This window comes from Poecilia reticulata, linkage group LG3 (assembly GCF_000633615.1).
Source record: "Poecilia reticulata strain Guanapo linkage group LG3, Guppy_female_1.0+MT, whole genome shotgun sequence".
NCBI lineage: Eukaryota > Metazoa > Chordata > Actinopteri > Cyprinodontiformes > Poeciliidae > Poecilia > Poecilia reticulata.
The window spans coordinates 16,697,628-16,715,361 of record NC_024333.1 but is presented as its reverse complement, the minus strand read 5'-3'; the positions used below and the strand labels follow the sequence as shown (position 1 = coordinate 16,715,361).

Genomic DNA, 17,734 nt, shown 5'->3' with positions numbered 1-17,734 from the left:
AGAGAGAGAGAGAGATAGAATATATAATTACACTCAATAATTTATAAAGATTGCGTACAAAAGAGTATGTAACATCTAGCCTGCGTAAACACAGCTGCCTGTTCAGACATTTAAAAGTCAATAATAAAAGTACATTTAAAATAAGTCCTAACATGAACATGGAGCCAGTGAGTGGCTCCATGTCAGCGGCAGGAGTTTGCCCTGCAATTGATGAGTTGCCGGTTTGATTCCCGCTTTGCCCGCCCCTACTGTTATGTCCTTCGGCAAGACACTTCACCCAACTGTCCTACTGGTGTTGGTCAGAAGGGCCGATGGCGCAATATGGCAGCCTTGGTTCTGTGAGACTGACGAACAGCTGTGGCTAACCCAGTAACTTGCCTGTGTGAACGTGTGCGTGAAAGGAAACGACTGATTTCAACTCTGAGGGCTGAAAATCACAATATAAGTCTGATGTCATTTCATTTCATGAATTATGATGAGCTGTACCCACCTACAAGGTGGGTACATTTGTATTTATTTGTATGGAAAAAATTTGACCAAAGTCTATTGTGATACTGATGAATTCATAACAGGGAAAAATAAGGAATGCTTGATTCAAGAATTTGCTTTTTGAAGCAAAGAGAACGAAGGAAAAAAAAGGTTTGGATTTGTGTGTTGAATTCAAGGTGTAACATGAAGATGAGGTGGCTGACTCTGAGTGCCGTGTCTTTCTCGTTTGACTAACGTTTGATGGGATGTTGTTGTAAATCATTTGACAATTTTAAAGAAGATCAACTTTAGGTGCAGTCAATTTTCCTCTGCGCTGTTTTGCTTAACTGAGTCTCCTTCTAAGTAAGGAGCATTTATGAGTAAATGTCACAACTCTATGAGAACAAATAGCTTTGGACAGTAAAAATCAATTCATTTTATGTGTGAATATATTCTTGGCACACCCAGGAGCCAGTTTTGTCACTGGATGCTGTTTTGCTTGCTGACGAACTACTTCTTATGTGCAATGCAGTGTGAAAGAAAAAAAAAAGAAATAACAAAAAACAACCAGGGTTTTAAATAATGATTTTGCTTTGGCTGTGTGTCACCAGGCTCAGCTCATTGCTCAGTCCATTGGTCAGGCGTTCAGTGTGGCCTACCAGGAGTTTTTGAGAGCCAACGGCATCAACCCAGAGGACCTGAGTCAGAAGGAGTACAGTGACATCATCAACACACAGGAAATGTACAATGATGACCTCATTCACTTCTCCAACTCTGAAAACTGCAAGGAGGTCGGTCGGTGCGAAAGACGTCCATCTTTCTCTGCAGGTGTTTTTTATCTGTGTCAGTGCAGTAAACAAAAACAATAGAGAAATGCCTTGAGATTTTGCAAAGTGCAGCACAAATCCCACTCGTGCTGCCGGGCCATTGGAAGAACACGGCGCTGTTGTAGCTGTTAACTAATTTGACAGATAAAGAGGCAGATGTTACAGTAAAAATCCACTTAGAGCATGGCAGCTCTTTCTGCTGAAAAGCCTTCCCTCCTCTGTGTCCTGGAGGCTGAAGGAGATTTAGGAGCCATGAAAAGTTTCCCCTGAAGGCTGCATTGGCACATATGCTGTGTTCGAGGCAAATGAGTTAATTTGCAATGATGGGAAAACTGGGATATCTTGAAGAAGTATAGCTTTGTAGCCCTCCTAAATGTGCCAAGAATAATTTATTGTCTCAGAGCTTCATGTTTATGCTGGTAGTTTCTGACAGTGAAAACACAGAACAGGAAACAGCAAGGCCGAACAAAGGAAAGATTGATAGACATGACATTTTTAACAATTTTTAAAAAAAATACAAAAAGCATGATTTTGTTTAATCTTACCTGTATTCTCTTCATAATAGTTGTATGTAGCTGCTTGATGTAAACAAGCATCTGTACAAGGCTTCTGCAAGAACCTCAAATTTGAAATAGTTTCTTAGATTTAATATTAAATTTTTTCATAAACAAGGGTGACAAGAAAAGCTAAAAAAAACTAAATGAGATTTTTTTTTTAAATAAGTCAAAATATAAATGCAGTCAAATTAAATATTGATACAGATGATTAACTTATAAATAATAATTATGTTAACAGATATGTTAATCAATTATATTAAGACTACTTCATAAGAAAATGTAACAGGATAGTCCCCAAATAAATGTTAAAAAGCTGCTAACATACTCTGAGAGGTAAGGGAATATGTGTTATTTTGCAAGTGGTTTTCTGTAAAACAAATTAGTTTGAACACAAATTTAATTTGCTTGGAACTTCACATATTTCGTACTCTTGGAAGTGATTTGTGAAGGATGACAATGCTTCCAAAATGAAACAATAAACAATAACCTAAAATCAGGAACAAAGATTTTAATAAAGCAGAGGTTCTGACTGGCTTATAACCAGCAACTAAATACATCAGAGAGGGCATGTGTGAATAAATGGCAGAAGAATAAGAAAATAACAAAAGCCAGAACTGACATATGATTGAAGCTAAAAAAAATATGGAAAAATTCCAGCAAATTAAAGAACATGATATTAACACAGTGACTGTGATGTAAAGTGACAGTTTTTGTTCTAATGCTGCCACTTCAAGGTTTATCAGACCCAGGATGCATATCATAGAGGGTTAGCCAGGACCAGGTCTCAAGTTCATTGCTGTTTTTTCTGGCCGCTGTAAACCATGAAGTGAGCACCACCAAAAGCCGAACTTTTGGTGGAGCTCTGATCCATTTAATTAGTCTAAGCAGTTTGCTGCCTGTCAGTGTTGTTTAAATCCGTTACATGTTTACTGCCTCCTAAATCCCACCAGTTCTCAGGTGCCACTGTTGTGAAATAATCCGTATTATTCACCTCACCTGTCAGTAATGCTACGTGGTGTTAGATTTGTGTATTCAAACACTACATAGAAGCATTCAAAATCATGTTTCTGCATTTTACCACAAACAAACAATTATCCTCTTTCCAAGGCTGAACAATAAGCTGCTTTTCATTATGTTATAAGTCAAGTACCCTTGACCTATAACACCCTTTATTCACCCTTGTAATTTAAGGAAATAGATAAAAAAAAATTACTAAATTACTAAAACTCTAAGTAATTATCTGTAAATTCAATGAGGTTTAATAAAACTCCTGATAGCTTGTTTGGGATGTGTATCCACTGCAGGGGAGTAGGATGAAATGACTTCAATAGTTTTAAGATAATGGCAACACCATATTGTTTAACTGGTTAACACATAAAACTCTCCAAATATATGAATTTTCTGATATGAAGCTTTTATTATAGACATATTCAAATCGTACTACCTGCTTTCCTCCAAAAGGGGGCCTCGACTCTTCGCTGGGGATAAGTGTAAACGTCCTAAATCAATCCAAACATGAAACTCTGGACAAAGTTATAAATCTTTTTCTCCAATTTCTACTTATACTTTCATGTACAGTAAACTTCAAAATGCCTTTTTGCATTTATATGTTGGTGTTTTGGCTCAAGGGTCAGAAGAGAGAATCCATTTCTAAATAAATCCTCACAGACAGCAGCTTCCAGCACAATATAAACTAATCCAACAAGTTTAAAAGATTGAGGTACATCACTGCAGTAATGTAGCATTCCTATAAATCCAACGTTGTAGGGCACTGATTTGGAACCTCACCAGCAACAGTCTTATGCAACCAGAGATATTAATCCTCTGCAGAATAAAGAGTATTGCTAAATCGCTGTTTTATCATTTCAGCTCGGAGCTTTGTTGTTTTACCAAAAGCCCCGGCTCTAATTCCTGAAAGTGAACTTGGAAATATCAATTGTCTGTTGCTGTGTACATTAATGAGCTCTTCTCACATTTTTACATAATTTGTTGGTAAATGATGTGAAGCTATGATAGCTCCTGCAAATTTCTGAAGATGAGGGGGAAAAAAAAAACCCAGCAGGCAGTTATCTTACTTTTAATGAGTCTGTGATCAGATATACAATTTCACATAAGTTGCTCAACTCTCTGTGAGCTTCTGTGATGTCGTTTTAATTGGCAGAGATAAGTTTCTGCTCCCAATGAAGCCTGAAAATTTACCAAGGAGGTGTCTTTCCACAGCTGGTGTTGGAGAAGAGTAAAGGGGAGATCTTGGGCGTGGTCATCGTGGAGTCCGGCTGGGGCTCCATTCTGCCAACTGTTATCCTGGCCAACATGATGAACGGCGGTCCAGCAGCTCGCTCTGGCAAGCTCAGCATCGGAGACCAGATCATGTCCATCAACAACACCAGCCTTGTGGGGCTGCCACTCGCCACCTGTCAGGGAATCATTAAGGTGCAAGGCACTTCTTGCTTTGTCTTAAATAAACTTCCAAGAAAATAAATTAGCTTTAATTTGTGTGCGTTTCTTTTGGGTAAAGGGCTTAAAGAACCAGGTCCAGGTGAAAATGAACATTGTCAGCTGCCCTCCGGTTACCACTGTTCTCATCAAGAGACCCGACTTGAAGTATCAGCTGGGTTTCAGCGTCCAGAATGGCATAGTGAGTTTTCACAATGTTTACACGTTGTTATATTATATCCCCGATAACTGGATCTGCTAATCATTTCACTTTTCGTATTCGAAACATCGTAGAAACACACCCAGTTTTGCAGTTGCTCTGTTTCTGTTTCATGCAACTGCATTTTACTCACGGTGAATTTTCTTGCGTGCTCTCTGTCCTGAAGATATGCAGCCTGATGCGGGGAGGCATCGCTGAGCGAGGCGGGGTCCGTGTGGGTCACAGGATTATAGAGATCAACGGCCAGAGCGTGGTGGCCACGGCACACGAGAAGATTGTTCAGGCGCTCTCCAACTCAGTTGGCGAGGTTAAACTGATGCACAAACACCAACACATGCAGAAAAGGATTAGAACTTCCACATGCAGTTGTACAGTCTCAGTTGCAGAGTTAGCTCAGCTGCTGCCGTTTATTTGGAAGATAATTTTCAGGAGAATATCCTGTGGTAAGGGAGAGCATACAAGATATGCTCGTATTTAATGTAGAGGGCCAAAAAGGGCCACAGTTTCTAAATAAACAATGCGATTAAGTGTTTCATACGTATTTGTACTTCGGGTTTCATTTGCTACTACTTTTTATCATTTCTTTATTATAGTATATGAACGTCCATCACAGAGAATGACTTTAAACCTCTGATTGCCAGTGGAGACACAAAACTACTGCTGGGTATGAATGGACAAACAGATAGTACAAAACGTGTTGTGGTAAATGGCTCCACTTTGTATCAAAACTCCAAATGTCCAAAATGGAGGGAAGAAGTGATTAGCATGTAGCTATAACATATTCTGCTGTTGCTCCAAAGTCATTGCTGTTTGCCTTGTCCCTCTAGATCCACATGAAGACGATGCCGGCGGCCATGTTCAGGCTTCTAACAGGACAGGAGACGCCCATGTACATATGAGCTGCTGAGATTCATGTCCACGAAGGGCAGGAAGACGTTCACTTATCTTGCAGCGAAAACTACTAGCAGATTAGCCACCAGGAGGACGATCCCGCCTCCCCCGCTGAATCCTTTTCCCAAGTTTTGAACTGTTTGGGCTGAAGACTTCAATTCTTTGTCATTTCTCACTTGTCTGTGATTAACATGCAACTGCTATTTAACTACAGATTTTCTCATCCTTCTGATCCGCTGAAGAGGAAGCATGTGTGTGTGTTTGTGTGTGGGTGTGTTTATTTATTTGTCCTGTTTGTGATTCTTTTTTTTTGTCCCTACAGTGAAACAGCGTTGACAGAGTTACTGCTTGAATGTGCCACAATTTATTTTTTTAAATCCATATAATGCAATATAATCATCCTAAACTTTTTTGTATGGTTCCGCTGATCATTTATTTCCCATGTAAATACAAATTTGCAAATTTTTGCGAGGGAAGGCGGCTGCTGTGGCGACAGCGGAGCCAGCATCCGCACTGTAAATATTTCCTGAGACGGAGGCAGACCACAGTGGTGGCAAAGGCACAAATACATCTGAGATATCATATTAGTTTCCAGTGAAAAGGGTGAGGATTTATGTGTTTGAGTATGCCGAGCTAATGTACTGTACATGTGAATCAAACCAATGCTCGCAGCAGAGGTTTATGGGAGAAACGCCATATCCTGTTTAATTTCAAGGCAATACAAAAAATTCAACCTCGAAAAAAAAAAAACATGTCTTTTTTTAAACTACATGTTCATTTCACCAACAAAAAAGTTTGAAACTGCATCCATTTTGCTTTTGATATGAGGTCACATGTACAAATAATGCTGTTTTGTTGGTGCGCTCACCTCCTATATGCTCATCTTTGGAGTTCTGACTGAAGCTCATGCTTACTAACAAGTGGACCGTGAATGTAAATGTGCTATGTGAGCTGTCTCATTGCCATCCGCAGTATTAGAATGTCTGTACATAAAAATACAAAAATTGTCTAGTGTTGTGCTCACGTTAAGGAACAAAACACACAAGTCTCTGCAAACATCCACCAGACTTTACGTTGTGCTCCAGGACTTCAGGGGAAACGAAGCGAAACAGAGAGACGTGAATCACATGCTGACAGGAAAAAAAAAAAGCTCTTGCCATGGAGTAACGGTTTATCAACGCATTGTAGTAAATTTTATCCGTATGACATTATCTGTGTGCATGCCTCGTAAAAGTAGTTTCTCATGTCATTGTGGCAAAACAATAAAATACTGAGCTGAACCTGGATTTATTCACGTATTTTATTGAATGAAATGCACTAAAGATTTCATTATTTTTTTTAATTCTTATAATGAAAGTAATTAAGCGATAACAACAATTGAAGCTGCCAATAAACAACATACGTACAGATTCCAACAACTAAAATGTGGCGCTTAGTCAAGATCTTGGGGAAAGTTGTAACCAAATCCTTCTAAAATTAAATAAAAATTATCCTAGAAAGGAGTAGTTTTGATATGTTAGAAGAGAAAAAAAACATTGTAATTCCAAACATATCGGCTATATTAAATTGACTGGGTAGGATATGCACCTAATTTAATACTAAACTGACTTCCATCAGAATATTTTTGCAAAGCAGAAAAAGGTAAGAACTTCCTTGTAGTGTTGTTCCAGAATTTCATGGACAATGAAAAGGAAAGCTCAGAAAATTATAAAGTAGACCATGTGAATTAATAATAATAATAATAATAATAATAATAATAATAATAATAATAATAATAATAATAATAATAATAATAATAATAATAATAATAATAATAACTTAATAGACAGTGAATCTTTAAAATGCAAAGATACTAAGGTAAGGAGAAACACCTGAACCAACAATAGAAAGACATAATTCTGGGATTTAACCTTCTACTGAGTGTATACAGTTAAGTTGTTTTTTAATTTTACCAAGAATGTTTCTTTTGACAGGGAGTAATATCAAAGACTCCTAACCAAACACACATTTTAACTGAATGAAAACATTTTTGCGTCTAAATTTTGGGCTTCACAGTATGCACAGAGAAAAGACAAGGCTGTATAGCTGAAAAATATTAATGACACAGTTGCTGCAAAGTGAGAATAAAAGCTATGTGTATTAATACATTTTAGAAAATATTACCTCCACGTCTGTGTCTGAACTGGCAAACTGGAATTAAAAAGAGGAAAAAAGGTCGATATAAACTTTTTTTTATCAAGTCTCAGAATTGTGGATGGATGATTTACACATTCTGTTTTCCTTCTTGATTCCCACCCGTCTTCAAGTGTTGACTTTGGCGAATTACATCTGCTCAAGTAAATAAGAGAAGTCTATATTGAATCTGTGTTTACGTTGAACTGTCCGTGAGTGTAAGCTTTTATCTACCGTTTGCCAACTTGTTCCCTAAACACTGCAAAGTAATCATTTTTATGGTGAGTTTGTTTATAGAGCCTTCAAACAAAAGATAGTAGGAAAAATAAGGAAAAATAAAAATATTTTACCAATTTTTAAAAATGTATAGGATCAATGAAATGAGATAGATAGTCCTTCTATAAAAGCTACTTCTAGTTATCTTTATTTTATAATTTGTTAGTCCTAAAACACTTGCATTTTCTTTTTGAAGTGTCTTGCGTCTTCAAATGAGAAACGTTGTGCTTTTTTTGTTGTACATATAAAAGCCCAGGCACTTTAAAAGAGCATCACAAATGGTGTTTATGTTCAAACTTTTTGCCTTGACTACTTAAAAAAGAAACAAAAAACAGATATTCTTGCATCATTAACACGTTCTTGCTGCTCTAAATTCACAGATTTATTACAATTAGCAACTGCCACTTCCTGGTACTATTGTTGTCTCATCATTATTTTCTAAGCCTGTAGTGCCCCCTAATGTAAAAACATTAGTAGTACATGTTACACAGAAAAAAGAGACAAAACGTTTTTATCTCACATTTATTAAAAAAAAAAAAAAGGTTATTATTCTACAATAGCATATTACATTTTGTAAATTACATACATAGTTGTTCAGAGGTCTGAACAACTATAATTAACCAGTACCATCTAAAGATAAACATCTGATAAACAGCTTCCAGTTGTCGTTCACAGAGCTGCGATTAAATGCGTCTTTCTTTGAAGTTGTTAAGTTATCTTTCTGAGGCCAGAGTCCTCTTTGTGCCTGTAATGCTCAGTCGATCTCAGCAGAATGCTTCGCCGAAAGGGGGGGGGCCGGTTCAAGGGTTCTGGTCATTTTTGTCACACTTTAACATGACCTTTATCCCAAGACCCTGACTTGTGGTCTCGAAGGCCTGCCTTGCCTGCTCCAGTGGAAAGCGGTGGGTCACAAGGGGCTTCACATTCACTTTGCCTGATGACAACATGGCGATAGCCATCGGATAACTGCAACAAAACCACATGGATGTTTGGTTCTGACTCCAGCTAATAAAGATTGGACCAAACGTGGACCGATTCTTTCTGCACTACGCATTAATATTTACAGGAGAAGAGAAGCAGTAAATATTTCCTCACGTGTTGCAGTAGCGGAAGACTCCTCTGATGTCCACTTCTCTCACAGCAGCGTTGACCAGGGGAACGGTAGTCATCTCAGCACCAAGGCCCACCAGCAACACAACGCCACCTGAACATGTTGCCTAACGGGAAGTTGAATTGAATTATTTTATGAACCCATTGTCACCGAAGTCATGTGGTATTTGTAGCTCATGACTTATTATTATTATTACAGTGAGCAGTCTACTGTCTGCTCACTGTCTACTGAGCAGACAGAAGACAGTGAGGAAGAGATTTCATATCATGTTTGGCTGATATATTTTCAATTTTCAAAGGCTGACAGAAATGCCAGGTTTCCGAGTCAATTTCAATCTTAAGTTAAATGTTTAAGTTCTAATACGAAATTAAACTAGAATAAGGTCTCCACAACACAAGAAGGTCAAATTAAATCTTATCAGTTGGTCCATATCAGATAGTGATAAGAAAGTTTGCACTATTTTTGTCCTCCCTTCAGATATGGTTGCCTTGTTACAACTTATGATTCCACAGGGTTATTTACATAAAGGGCAGTTTGGATGCAGCTCTCCACTCCAGTGCATTCAATTGTGATTTGAGGTTGGGCTCCCAGGATTTCCTTGACTTTCTTTGCCAGCTGCTGCGCTCCATCTTCCTTTTTCACTGTCAGCTGGAAGTCTGCACCTAGCTCCTTGGCCACGCCCAGGCGCTCTGCAAACAGATCTAAACACAGCTGCGGGTGTTCAAAAGCAGTTCAGAGGATTTTCACAATTTTTTTTCTGAAATGTACAGGGTCCTGTCGGGTTGTTGTTACCAGTGATGATGACTTTTGAGGCCCCCATTGCCTTGGCTACAATCAAGCTAACCAATCCAATGGGTCCTGTAGGAAAGGAGACACATTGACGCTGCCAAGTTAACTTTCAACTTAAAACATGTCTAAATGTTTATGAGCTTTAATTTACAAGACAGCATCAAGTACAGGTACAAACCAGTGTTTTACACGCAGCATATAAAGGTATATGACCTTTTCTTGTTCCACTTACAAAATAAATCAGTCCAAACTTTTCTTTCTTAGGTTAGTTAGGATTGCTAAAATTATTCCTGTTGCTAAATGCCACAATAATAAGAGGACTACTTAAATATTCTGACACTTTCCTCAAAATCAGAAGTTCAAATAAACATTAAAGATTAAGATTTCTGTACATTTTTTTAAAGGTTTTGTTGGCTCTAGTATAATGAATATGTCATTCATTATTTTGGCATTTATCATTTAGGAAAGGGTTAGTCTGATTTAATGCCAGACAATAAGAGAAAAGAGTTTTTTTAATTTTTTTATGTAGTGTATTTTATTATCTAGTTTCTTTAACATTGAAGAATGCCTGAAAAGGCATGTTGGGACGGTCAGTTTATATCATTCGCAACATTCCACTGCAGCTTCTCATCGGTGGAATTTTACTACAAAAGTTTGCAATAATAATGGTCCGTGCTCAATTTTACCTGCACCACAGATGAGTACGGTGCTGCCGAGGGTGACGCCGGCCCGGCGACAGGCATGAATCCCCACAGAGAGAGGTTCGATGAGCGCCCCCTCCTCAAATGTGACATTATCAGGCAACCTTGTGCAAACACATAGAAACAGATAAGACTGACAGGATATGCAGAGATTAGGCAACAGAGTCAGCTACTGATCGGTTATGAGGTCATCTTTGATGCAAGGTTTTGCAACAATGAAAAAGCAAATACTTGTAGCAGAAGTTGGCGTTGTGTGTGTAATATCTGCACAGGTTTCCATCGTCGGGCGGCGTGGCACAGAAGAAGATGGTTGGGGACAAGTTGTACTGTCCTCTTTTGAAGAACTCATCCATATCGCGGGGCACACCAGGCTCAATGGCCACCCTATCACCTGGAAAGTTACAATTTCACTTGTCATGTAGATATCAATGCGTGAATTGATAAGAGCACACAATAAAAGATAAACCCGTTGTTTGAAGAGCAGCAAAGATTTTACAGATTGTTAGGATTAGAAATATCTATCTTTAAAAAGCATAACTAAGATATAGCGTTAAACAGAAATGTACAATATGTTTAATTTGGGGAGCAAACAGTGCCTTTAGGTCATGTGGCTTGACATTAATGCAGTTTCACCTGGTTTAAGGTGTGTGACTGCTGATCCGACCTTCACCACTCGCCCTGCAGCTTCGTGGCCCAGCACCATTGGTTTTTTCAGCACAAAGTCCCCAATTTGGCCATGCTGCCAGTAGTGCACGTCTGATCCACAGATTCCCACTGAGTGCATCTGGAGCAGCACCTCTAAACACCAAACAAGACCAAAAGGACTAAGAGGACACACATTATTTCCTTCTGACTAATTTGATACCAGATCTCTTGGTGGCTTTAAATCCATTTTTGACTGATCAATACTGTTTTTTTGGGCCAGACTTTCAACTTATAAAGCAGGAATGTATTACATTAAACCTTGACACAATTTCAAAGATCTATGATTAAGCAGCTCAAAATATGTCCATAGATGATAAACAGAGTCACTCAATCTATTCAGGGAGCATTAAGGGATTCAACATTAGCTTTATTAATGCATTGGATTAACTCACTGCTATTAATGGCAAAGTGCATGTATAGACAGCATCTGAGAACATGTGCTCTTGTTTACCATTAGGTCCTGGCTCGGGAATTGGACGGTTTTCCTGTTAAAGACACAATAATCTGTCACTTATTTTGCACAATTTGTAACTGTAACGTTTTTGGTGAACGTTTGTGTTCGGGTTCTTACAATCCTGAGGTCTCCCTTAGCATACAACACCACGGACAAATTTTCCTCAGCCATGATAGACAGGGAGGGCGGAAAAACAACCCGAGAGTCCAAAGAAATGTGCAACCTGTGCTCTGCTCGCCAGAGTTATGATACAAATGCGTCAGGGAACTAGAAGCGGACCGGAACCAAAACAAAGCCTTGGATTGGTCGAAAAGCCCCGGAAGGAACCATTTGCCCGGGAACAGAGGTGGGCGAGGTAGTCGCTACCAAGACATTTTGCTGCAGTCTTAAAATATTTAATATATTAAAAGATATATAAATGTTTTTGATTTAGTATAAATACATTAGCATTAGTGGTTAACTAAATCCATGCCATTAAAGTGATGTTATTTTATGACCTACCTAAGTCAGCACCCCTTCAACTCAAATCATGAAACTCGAGTCCATCAGCAGGAAATAAATTAACATAATTTTTTTGTTTGTTTTTGACACTCCACGCTAGATATTAAAATATGGGCTTATTTCTTTATTCGTTTTATAATAACTATAATGCCTTCATTTTTTTTTTTTTACAATATCCGTTCCTGAGCAATGCAGCGCGTAGATGACGCGTGTCAGTGGAGTTGAATTAAGATGGTTCAAATATTTTAGTTAGTCAGAGGTGAGCAAAGGTTTAATTTTACGAATATCACTACTTAAAGAAATTACTAAAATATATTTTTAAAAAGTATTTTCTAAAGAGGTTACACAATTCAGTAACTATTCTTAGCTTCTGATTTAAAATTTGGAAATGTCATCTAACAGATAACCGCAAAATAATAATTTTAGGCAAAAGAAATAGAAATATTAATACAGTAGACAATGTGTATATTGTTAAGACAGTATTCCAGTGAATATATACGTTTTGCAGTATCTTTTATTTCTTTTTTACCTCCAAATGATACAATAGGCTCAGTAGATAGAAAGTAACATGAGAACAAAACTTGTGCACAAACAACATATCCCACTGTAACATACAGTGGTGTTTTTTTGGTCAACATTTTTGGTCAAAATGTTTGTTAATTTTGTGAAGTTATTAAAAGTGGGGAGAGTAACCAGACATTTCATGCAAATGAGAGTAGCAGTACTTAAAAATAGTAGTATTCGAGTAGAAATCGAAAGCATGGTGCTATAAAACTTATAAAAGTGTACTTTTTTCTAAAACATTAATTAAATATAAGTTAGTACCCAAATATAAGTTAATACCCACCTTTACTCTTTGTGCAAATACAAACATTTTCATGCAATGTTATTGAAAAATGATAATACAGTAGTTGGTAGCACCATTAACTTATTATAGTTTACATTAAATCAGTGGGCTTCAGCTAAACATTTTAAGGAAACACAAGTACATAAACTATAAGTAAGATTAAGCAAGTACTTGCAGGATATATGTTGGTGTGCAATAACAATGTTCTATATTTTATTTCAAATACAGAAAAACGAATATATCTGCATCAACTCTTTCATTGAAAAACCAGAGGTACAAATTATGTGGCAGCCTTCATGTTACAAACTGAAATTAAACACAGACAAATTAAAGATGCTATTATATACCAGAAATACAAAATGAGACTGCCATTGTTTCTGTAATTATTTTTTTCCCCCCTTTCTTAGTGTGCCTTGGCATATTTTTGCCCCAAACAAAGGCAGTCTTTACATTTTGAACATCTGAAAACCCCAGGATGCACATCATGCAGATCACCAGAATATTTCTGAAGAGTCTCTATGCTGATGTACTCAGCAGGGACAGAGTAGTCTGTCTGCATGTTAAGCCGTTTACCCGGGACCACACAACTAACTGGGCTTCTAAAATGGTCACATAGGTGAGATTCGCCCTCTGCTGAGTCCATGTCTGATTCCTCAGATCTGACAACAAAGCAGAGAGAAGTCAATTTATTTTACCAGTTAAAGACCAAAAATGGTAAAATCACAAACAATTTCATTCAAATCAAAATGTTAAACCTACATGCTTTCTCTTGCGTCTTGCTCGCTGTGAGGGACGTCTGGCAGGCAGAAAGACGTTTCTTCCTCCTGCGAAACAAGGGGTGGAACCTAGATGACCTACTTCCAACATGATCTACCTCCTTTTTTATTTCTGGTTGCCCGGTTTTGTTACCTGCACAATGGTTTCTTCGTCCTCATGTTCCCAAATCAACCTACCAACCACTTCTCTCACCTCTTGAATCACAAAAGAAACACAGTGAGTTATAAATAAAACGTTTAGCCCTTTGGGTATGATTGAAAACAGCTACTTTTGATTTTTACAGCAAACACTAGGTTCTTCGATGTTGTAAAAGAAGAAAAACAGTGTGTCACCATCCTGCACAGAAGCTGGAGGCAGCACATAATGGCCGATGGACACTGATTTCACACTTTGCCGCTTTTCACAGGTGGACAGGAACAAGCTGTGAAAAATAGTGACCTTTTTCGAGATGTAATCGTCGCTCTCAAATATCCTGAAAAAACAAAACAAAACAAAAAAAACTAAACAAATATTTCCAGCTTTAACACAATTGTGGAAATTTACAAACAGATCCCCAGGACAATAGCTTGTATTTGTCTTCTTACTCACACCAGCGTGTCGGGACATGTTGCATCTTGACTGAAGAGGTAGTCTGCCTGCCTCCAATCTATGATGCTCCCACCTTCTGCCACTGCAAGAAATATAAGATTTAAAGAAATCAGTCAGCCATAAATTTCAAGCGTTAACCTAGGCACTGTAGATCCAGCCACAAAATAAGTTGCAGACTGACCAGAATAAATATTCCATCAACTACATGTATTCCTTCTTAGAGTTCTTCAGAGTCTAGGTTTTGGAGAGGAATGTGTATAGAGATGAATGACATATCTTGGATGAAAATCAATCAATCAATCAAATTTTATTTGTATAGCACATTTCAGCAGCAAGGCGTTTCAAAGTGATTTACATAATTAAAATAAAAACAGCATGTGACATTGAATAAACAGTGAGAAAGAGATTTAAAAAGATAAAAACATTAAAACCTGCGCCCCTTTTAGGACTTCAGTTAAATGTCATTTAACTGGGACTCTAACCCTCTGGGACTTTAGTCAAAAACACCGTTTGACAAGGACTCCAACCTCTAGGTTTTTAGTTGAACGCCATCAACTGGGACTCTAAACCCCGTAGAACTTTAGTTAAACGTCGTTTAACTGGGACGTTTTCCGGGGGGCTTTACATCATTAAAACGGAAACAGTGAGAAAAAAAAAAAAAGATTAAAAAGGTAAAAACATCGAAGACATCAAAACCCGCACTCTAACCTTAAAAAAATGCCGCAGATCGATTTTCCCATTTTGATAAATGATGCTGCAGGTCTTATTATTCGGAGATGAGGTTTGGAACCTCCAACCAGTCATGTAATTGCAGTGTCATTTCTACACAGTATTCTTAATTGTACTCTTCCAAAAAACATTTAAAAAAAACTTTAAAGGTTCTAAGCTGTTTTAATCATATTTGAAGAGTTGGAGGTTCATATCAGCTGGTTGATCACACAACTTCAACCAGTTGTGTTTCGCTTTCCGAAGTCAGACGTTTTGAAAAATGTAAAGCAGCAGATTTGTTCTTCAACATAATTATCTCCTATGATTCAGCTAATGTCAGTAAAAACGAACATTTGTGGAATGTTTGTTCCATCTCCCACGGTCTTAGAATATTGATGAATGAAATGCATAAAGCAGACTGGGGACAAACACACAAATTATTCCAGACTTCAAGACAGAAGATCTGTGATTGTCATTTTTTTTTTTAAGTAAAGCACAACAAAGCTTATCGTACGACCTGTTTACATTATTTAAAAGCTGCGTTGGTTAGATTGGTTAGATGTCTCTGTGTCAAGTCTGTATGGAGGACTGTTTTGTCTCCACTTCGTAGAGGTATGATGGGAAACAGCAGCAGTCAAAACCTCTCATTTATCATTTTCAGCTTTAAAATGATAGCAGGTGACTTCATGCCTTCAGCACCTGTCCCGCCTGCAGACCAGGGCTGCTTCTTCTTCTTGTTACTGAAGCAACAGCGTCACTTTCCAGCAGATGAACCGGATGTTGACATGTGAAGCCTGACTTCAGACTGATTGCTGAAGGAGGTGAAGAAGTTGTCCAAGCCTTCAGTGCAACTCAACGTCTTTACAGGACAGGACAGTGGCTAGTTTGACTTATAGTCTTTTGTCATGGTGCCTTTCCGGATTAAACCAAAACAGTGAAGAGGCAGACATTGCTTTGTAATTTTTCTATTCTATTGAAAAACGATTGAAAATACACTTGTCTAAAATATGCTAACTGCTTCTACAACTGAGAGTTTTATTTTTGGTTATCCATGTTCAGATTTTTGTTGAAATGCTCCTTTTTGCCTATTTGATATCGTATATTATAACTGCTTTTGTGAAGCTTGTACTGCAATCATTTCAAAAATAAACAAACAAAATTGACAACTGCACATTCCGCAATTCTAATCAGACAAAAACGTCAATTTTGATGCAAAATTTTAAAACGAGAAAGAAAATGTTTTAGAAATTATTTGAAAACAGAAATAAATAATCATTATTCCATTTTTCAGATGCTTTATTTTCCTAGTTAATATAAATAACAAGTTAAAGACGTTCAAATTTGAGAATGTTTGCTGGCTTATTGCCTTAAGCGGATGTTACTTGGATAAAGTTGAAAAGAGTTAACTTACTCCAAAAGTCAAGACGATCTTGCGGCACACTGCTCGAAAACCAGGCAGTCTTACTGCTAAACATGGCTTCTCTTCCTTTAAAGATAAATCCTAAAAAGTTGTCTCGTGTAGTTTTGAAGCTATTATCAATTTGTAATGCCTATCTTCATTCTTTAATCTTATGATTCGGGTAGAGTGCTCAATATCCAGCGGTAACTGAGCGCTAGCATTAAGCTATCTGCGGTTCGGCGCTGAACAGTGTTGCATTCAGGTGCCTTGGGAAGAGTGCGGAAATGTCCCTTGTGAGACGACCTTCAACGGCGGCTGCTTTCGTTTTACTATAAAATATACGATGTGAGTTTTCTATTATAAAGTAAAATGATTGATCATGGCAAAACTTTAATAGACAAAAATTACAAATATTTTATTTGTATTTTATTAAATCATCATTCTAATTAGTTTCAAATGTACAAATATAGCCATAAACGCCGCTTTGAAAGAAAATCGAGTTGAATAGTTTGACGTAGATTTATAATTATGACACCGAATATTTACAGAAATATCAAAACATAAATCATTAAAGACAGCATGGGTCCAAAACAAACCAAAATAGAGAATAAACATATGAACCAAATAGAACAGAAAAGTTAATCAACCAAATAAAAGAAAATATGTCACAAAATTAAAGGAGAGGAAAAACAAAGCAATCCCCCGGTCTTTAGCCTAGTTGATAGAGGAAGGTGGGTTAGTTGGGTTCCTTTGCAAAATTTCCCAGAGCCCTACAGCATTTTTATAACACCTTCAAAATCATAACACCATAATAGAATAATTAGTGTGCATATTTCCTCAAGCATTATCCTTGAATGTACAAAAAGGGAGATGAAAATGACTCAGCACAAAACTGAATGCTTTTTAAGGAAGTATTAAACTACCTCATAACAATTTTATGAAAACTGAAAATGTGTCATGTGTTTTGAATATTTAAACCCTTTTATGTTTACTTTTCCAAATGATCTCTTTGTTTCTTTATTACAGTAATAGCACTCTTAAACGCTAGATAGTTCGTTTTGGGTTTTGATTTTAGACACTGCTGAGAGTGCCTTTTTGATATGCCTACAGCGCCATGGTTCTCGTCTTTTTATTACATTTTTTTTTCTCCTTTATTTTTTCTTTTGTGTCTCAGTAGCAGTTTTTCATCACGAGATGGCACTGTTTGCAATGTATGTCTTAGTTAAACAGCCAGCTTTGAACATGGCTTTTATCAGTGTTTTTTTTTTTCACATTAATGGCAATGAATTATTAAAGATGGAAAGAAG

General features: G+C 37.4%; 3 protein-coding genes across 6 annotated transcripts in view; 1 reads left to right on the top strand and 2 right to left on the bottom strand.

The window, feature by feature from the left end:
• The window catches only part of apba2b (amyloid beta (A4) precursor protein-binding, family A, member 2b), a 47,738-nt gene extending 41,053 nt beyond the window's left edge, over positions 1-6,685 (top strand). For all 4 annotated transcript variants that reach the window (XM_008405206.2, XM_008405207.2, XM_008405205.2 and 1 more), the window contains 5 exons: positions 1,080-1,259; positions 4,073-4,285; positions 4,371-4,490; positions 4,675-4,815; positions 5,336-6,685. In XM_008405206.2, the coding sequence (XP_008403428.1) occupies positions 1,080-1,259; positions 4,073-4,285; positions 4,371-4,490; positions 4,675-4,815; positions 5,336-5,407 (726 nt within the window). In that variant the 3' untranslated portion in view covers positions 5,408-6,685. The remainder of the gene's footprint in view (positions 1-1,079; positions 1,260-4,072; positions 4,286-4,370; positions 4,491-4,674; positions 4,816-5,335) is intronic.
• Positions 6,686-8,342: 1,657 nt separating this feature from the next.
• On the bottom strand, positions 8,343-11,881 carry sord (sorbitol dehydrogenase). Its single transcript, XM_008405204.2, has 9 exons — positions 11,725-11,881; positions 11,605-11,638; positions 11,082-11,246; positions 10,680-10,839; positions 10,434-10,552; positions 9,751-9,816; positions 9,481-9,659; positions 8,943-9,064; positions 8,343-8,813 (listed from the first exon to the last, which is right to left on the bottom strand). Exons 1-9 carry the CDS (start codon positions 11,776-11,778, stop codon positions 8,648-8,650), a joined length of 1,065 nt encoding a protein of 354 aa, XP_008403426.1. The 5' UTR covers positions 11,779-11,881; the 3' UTR covers positions 8,343-8,647.
• Positions 11,882-12,604: 723 nt separating this feature from the next.
• terb2 (telomere repeat binding bouquet formation protein 2) lies at positions 12,605-16,680 on the bottom strand. Its single transcript, XM_008405203.1, has 6 exons — positions 16,440-16,680; positions 14,321-14,402; positions 14,065-14,204; positions 13,865-13,926; positions 13,715-13,779; positions 12,605-13,614 (listed from the first exon to the last, which is right to left on the bottom strand). The coding sequence occupies exons 1-6, from the start codon at positions 16,501-16,503 to the stop codon at positions 13,359-13,361; spliced, it is 669 nt and encodes a 222-aa protein (XP_008403425.1). The 5' UTR covers positions 16,504-16,680; the 3' UTR covers positions 12,605-13,358.
• Between the last annotated feature and the right edge of the window lie 1,054 nt (positions 16,681-17,734).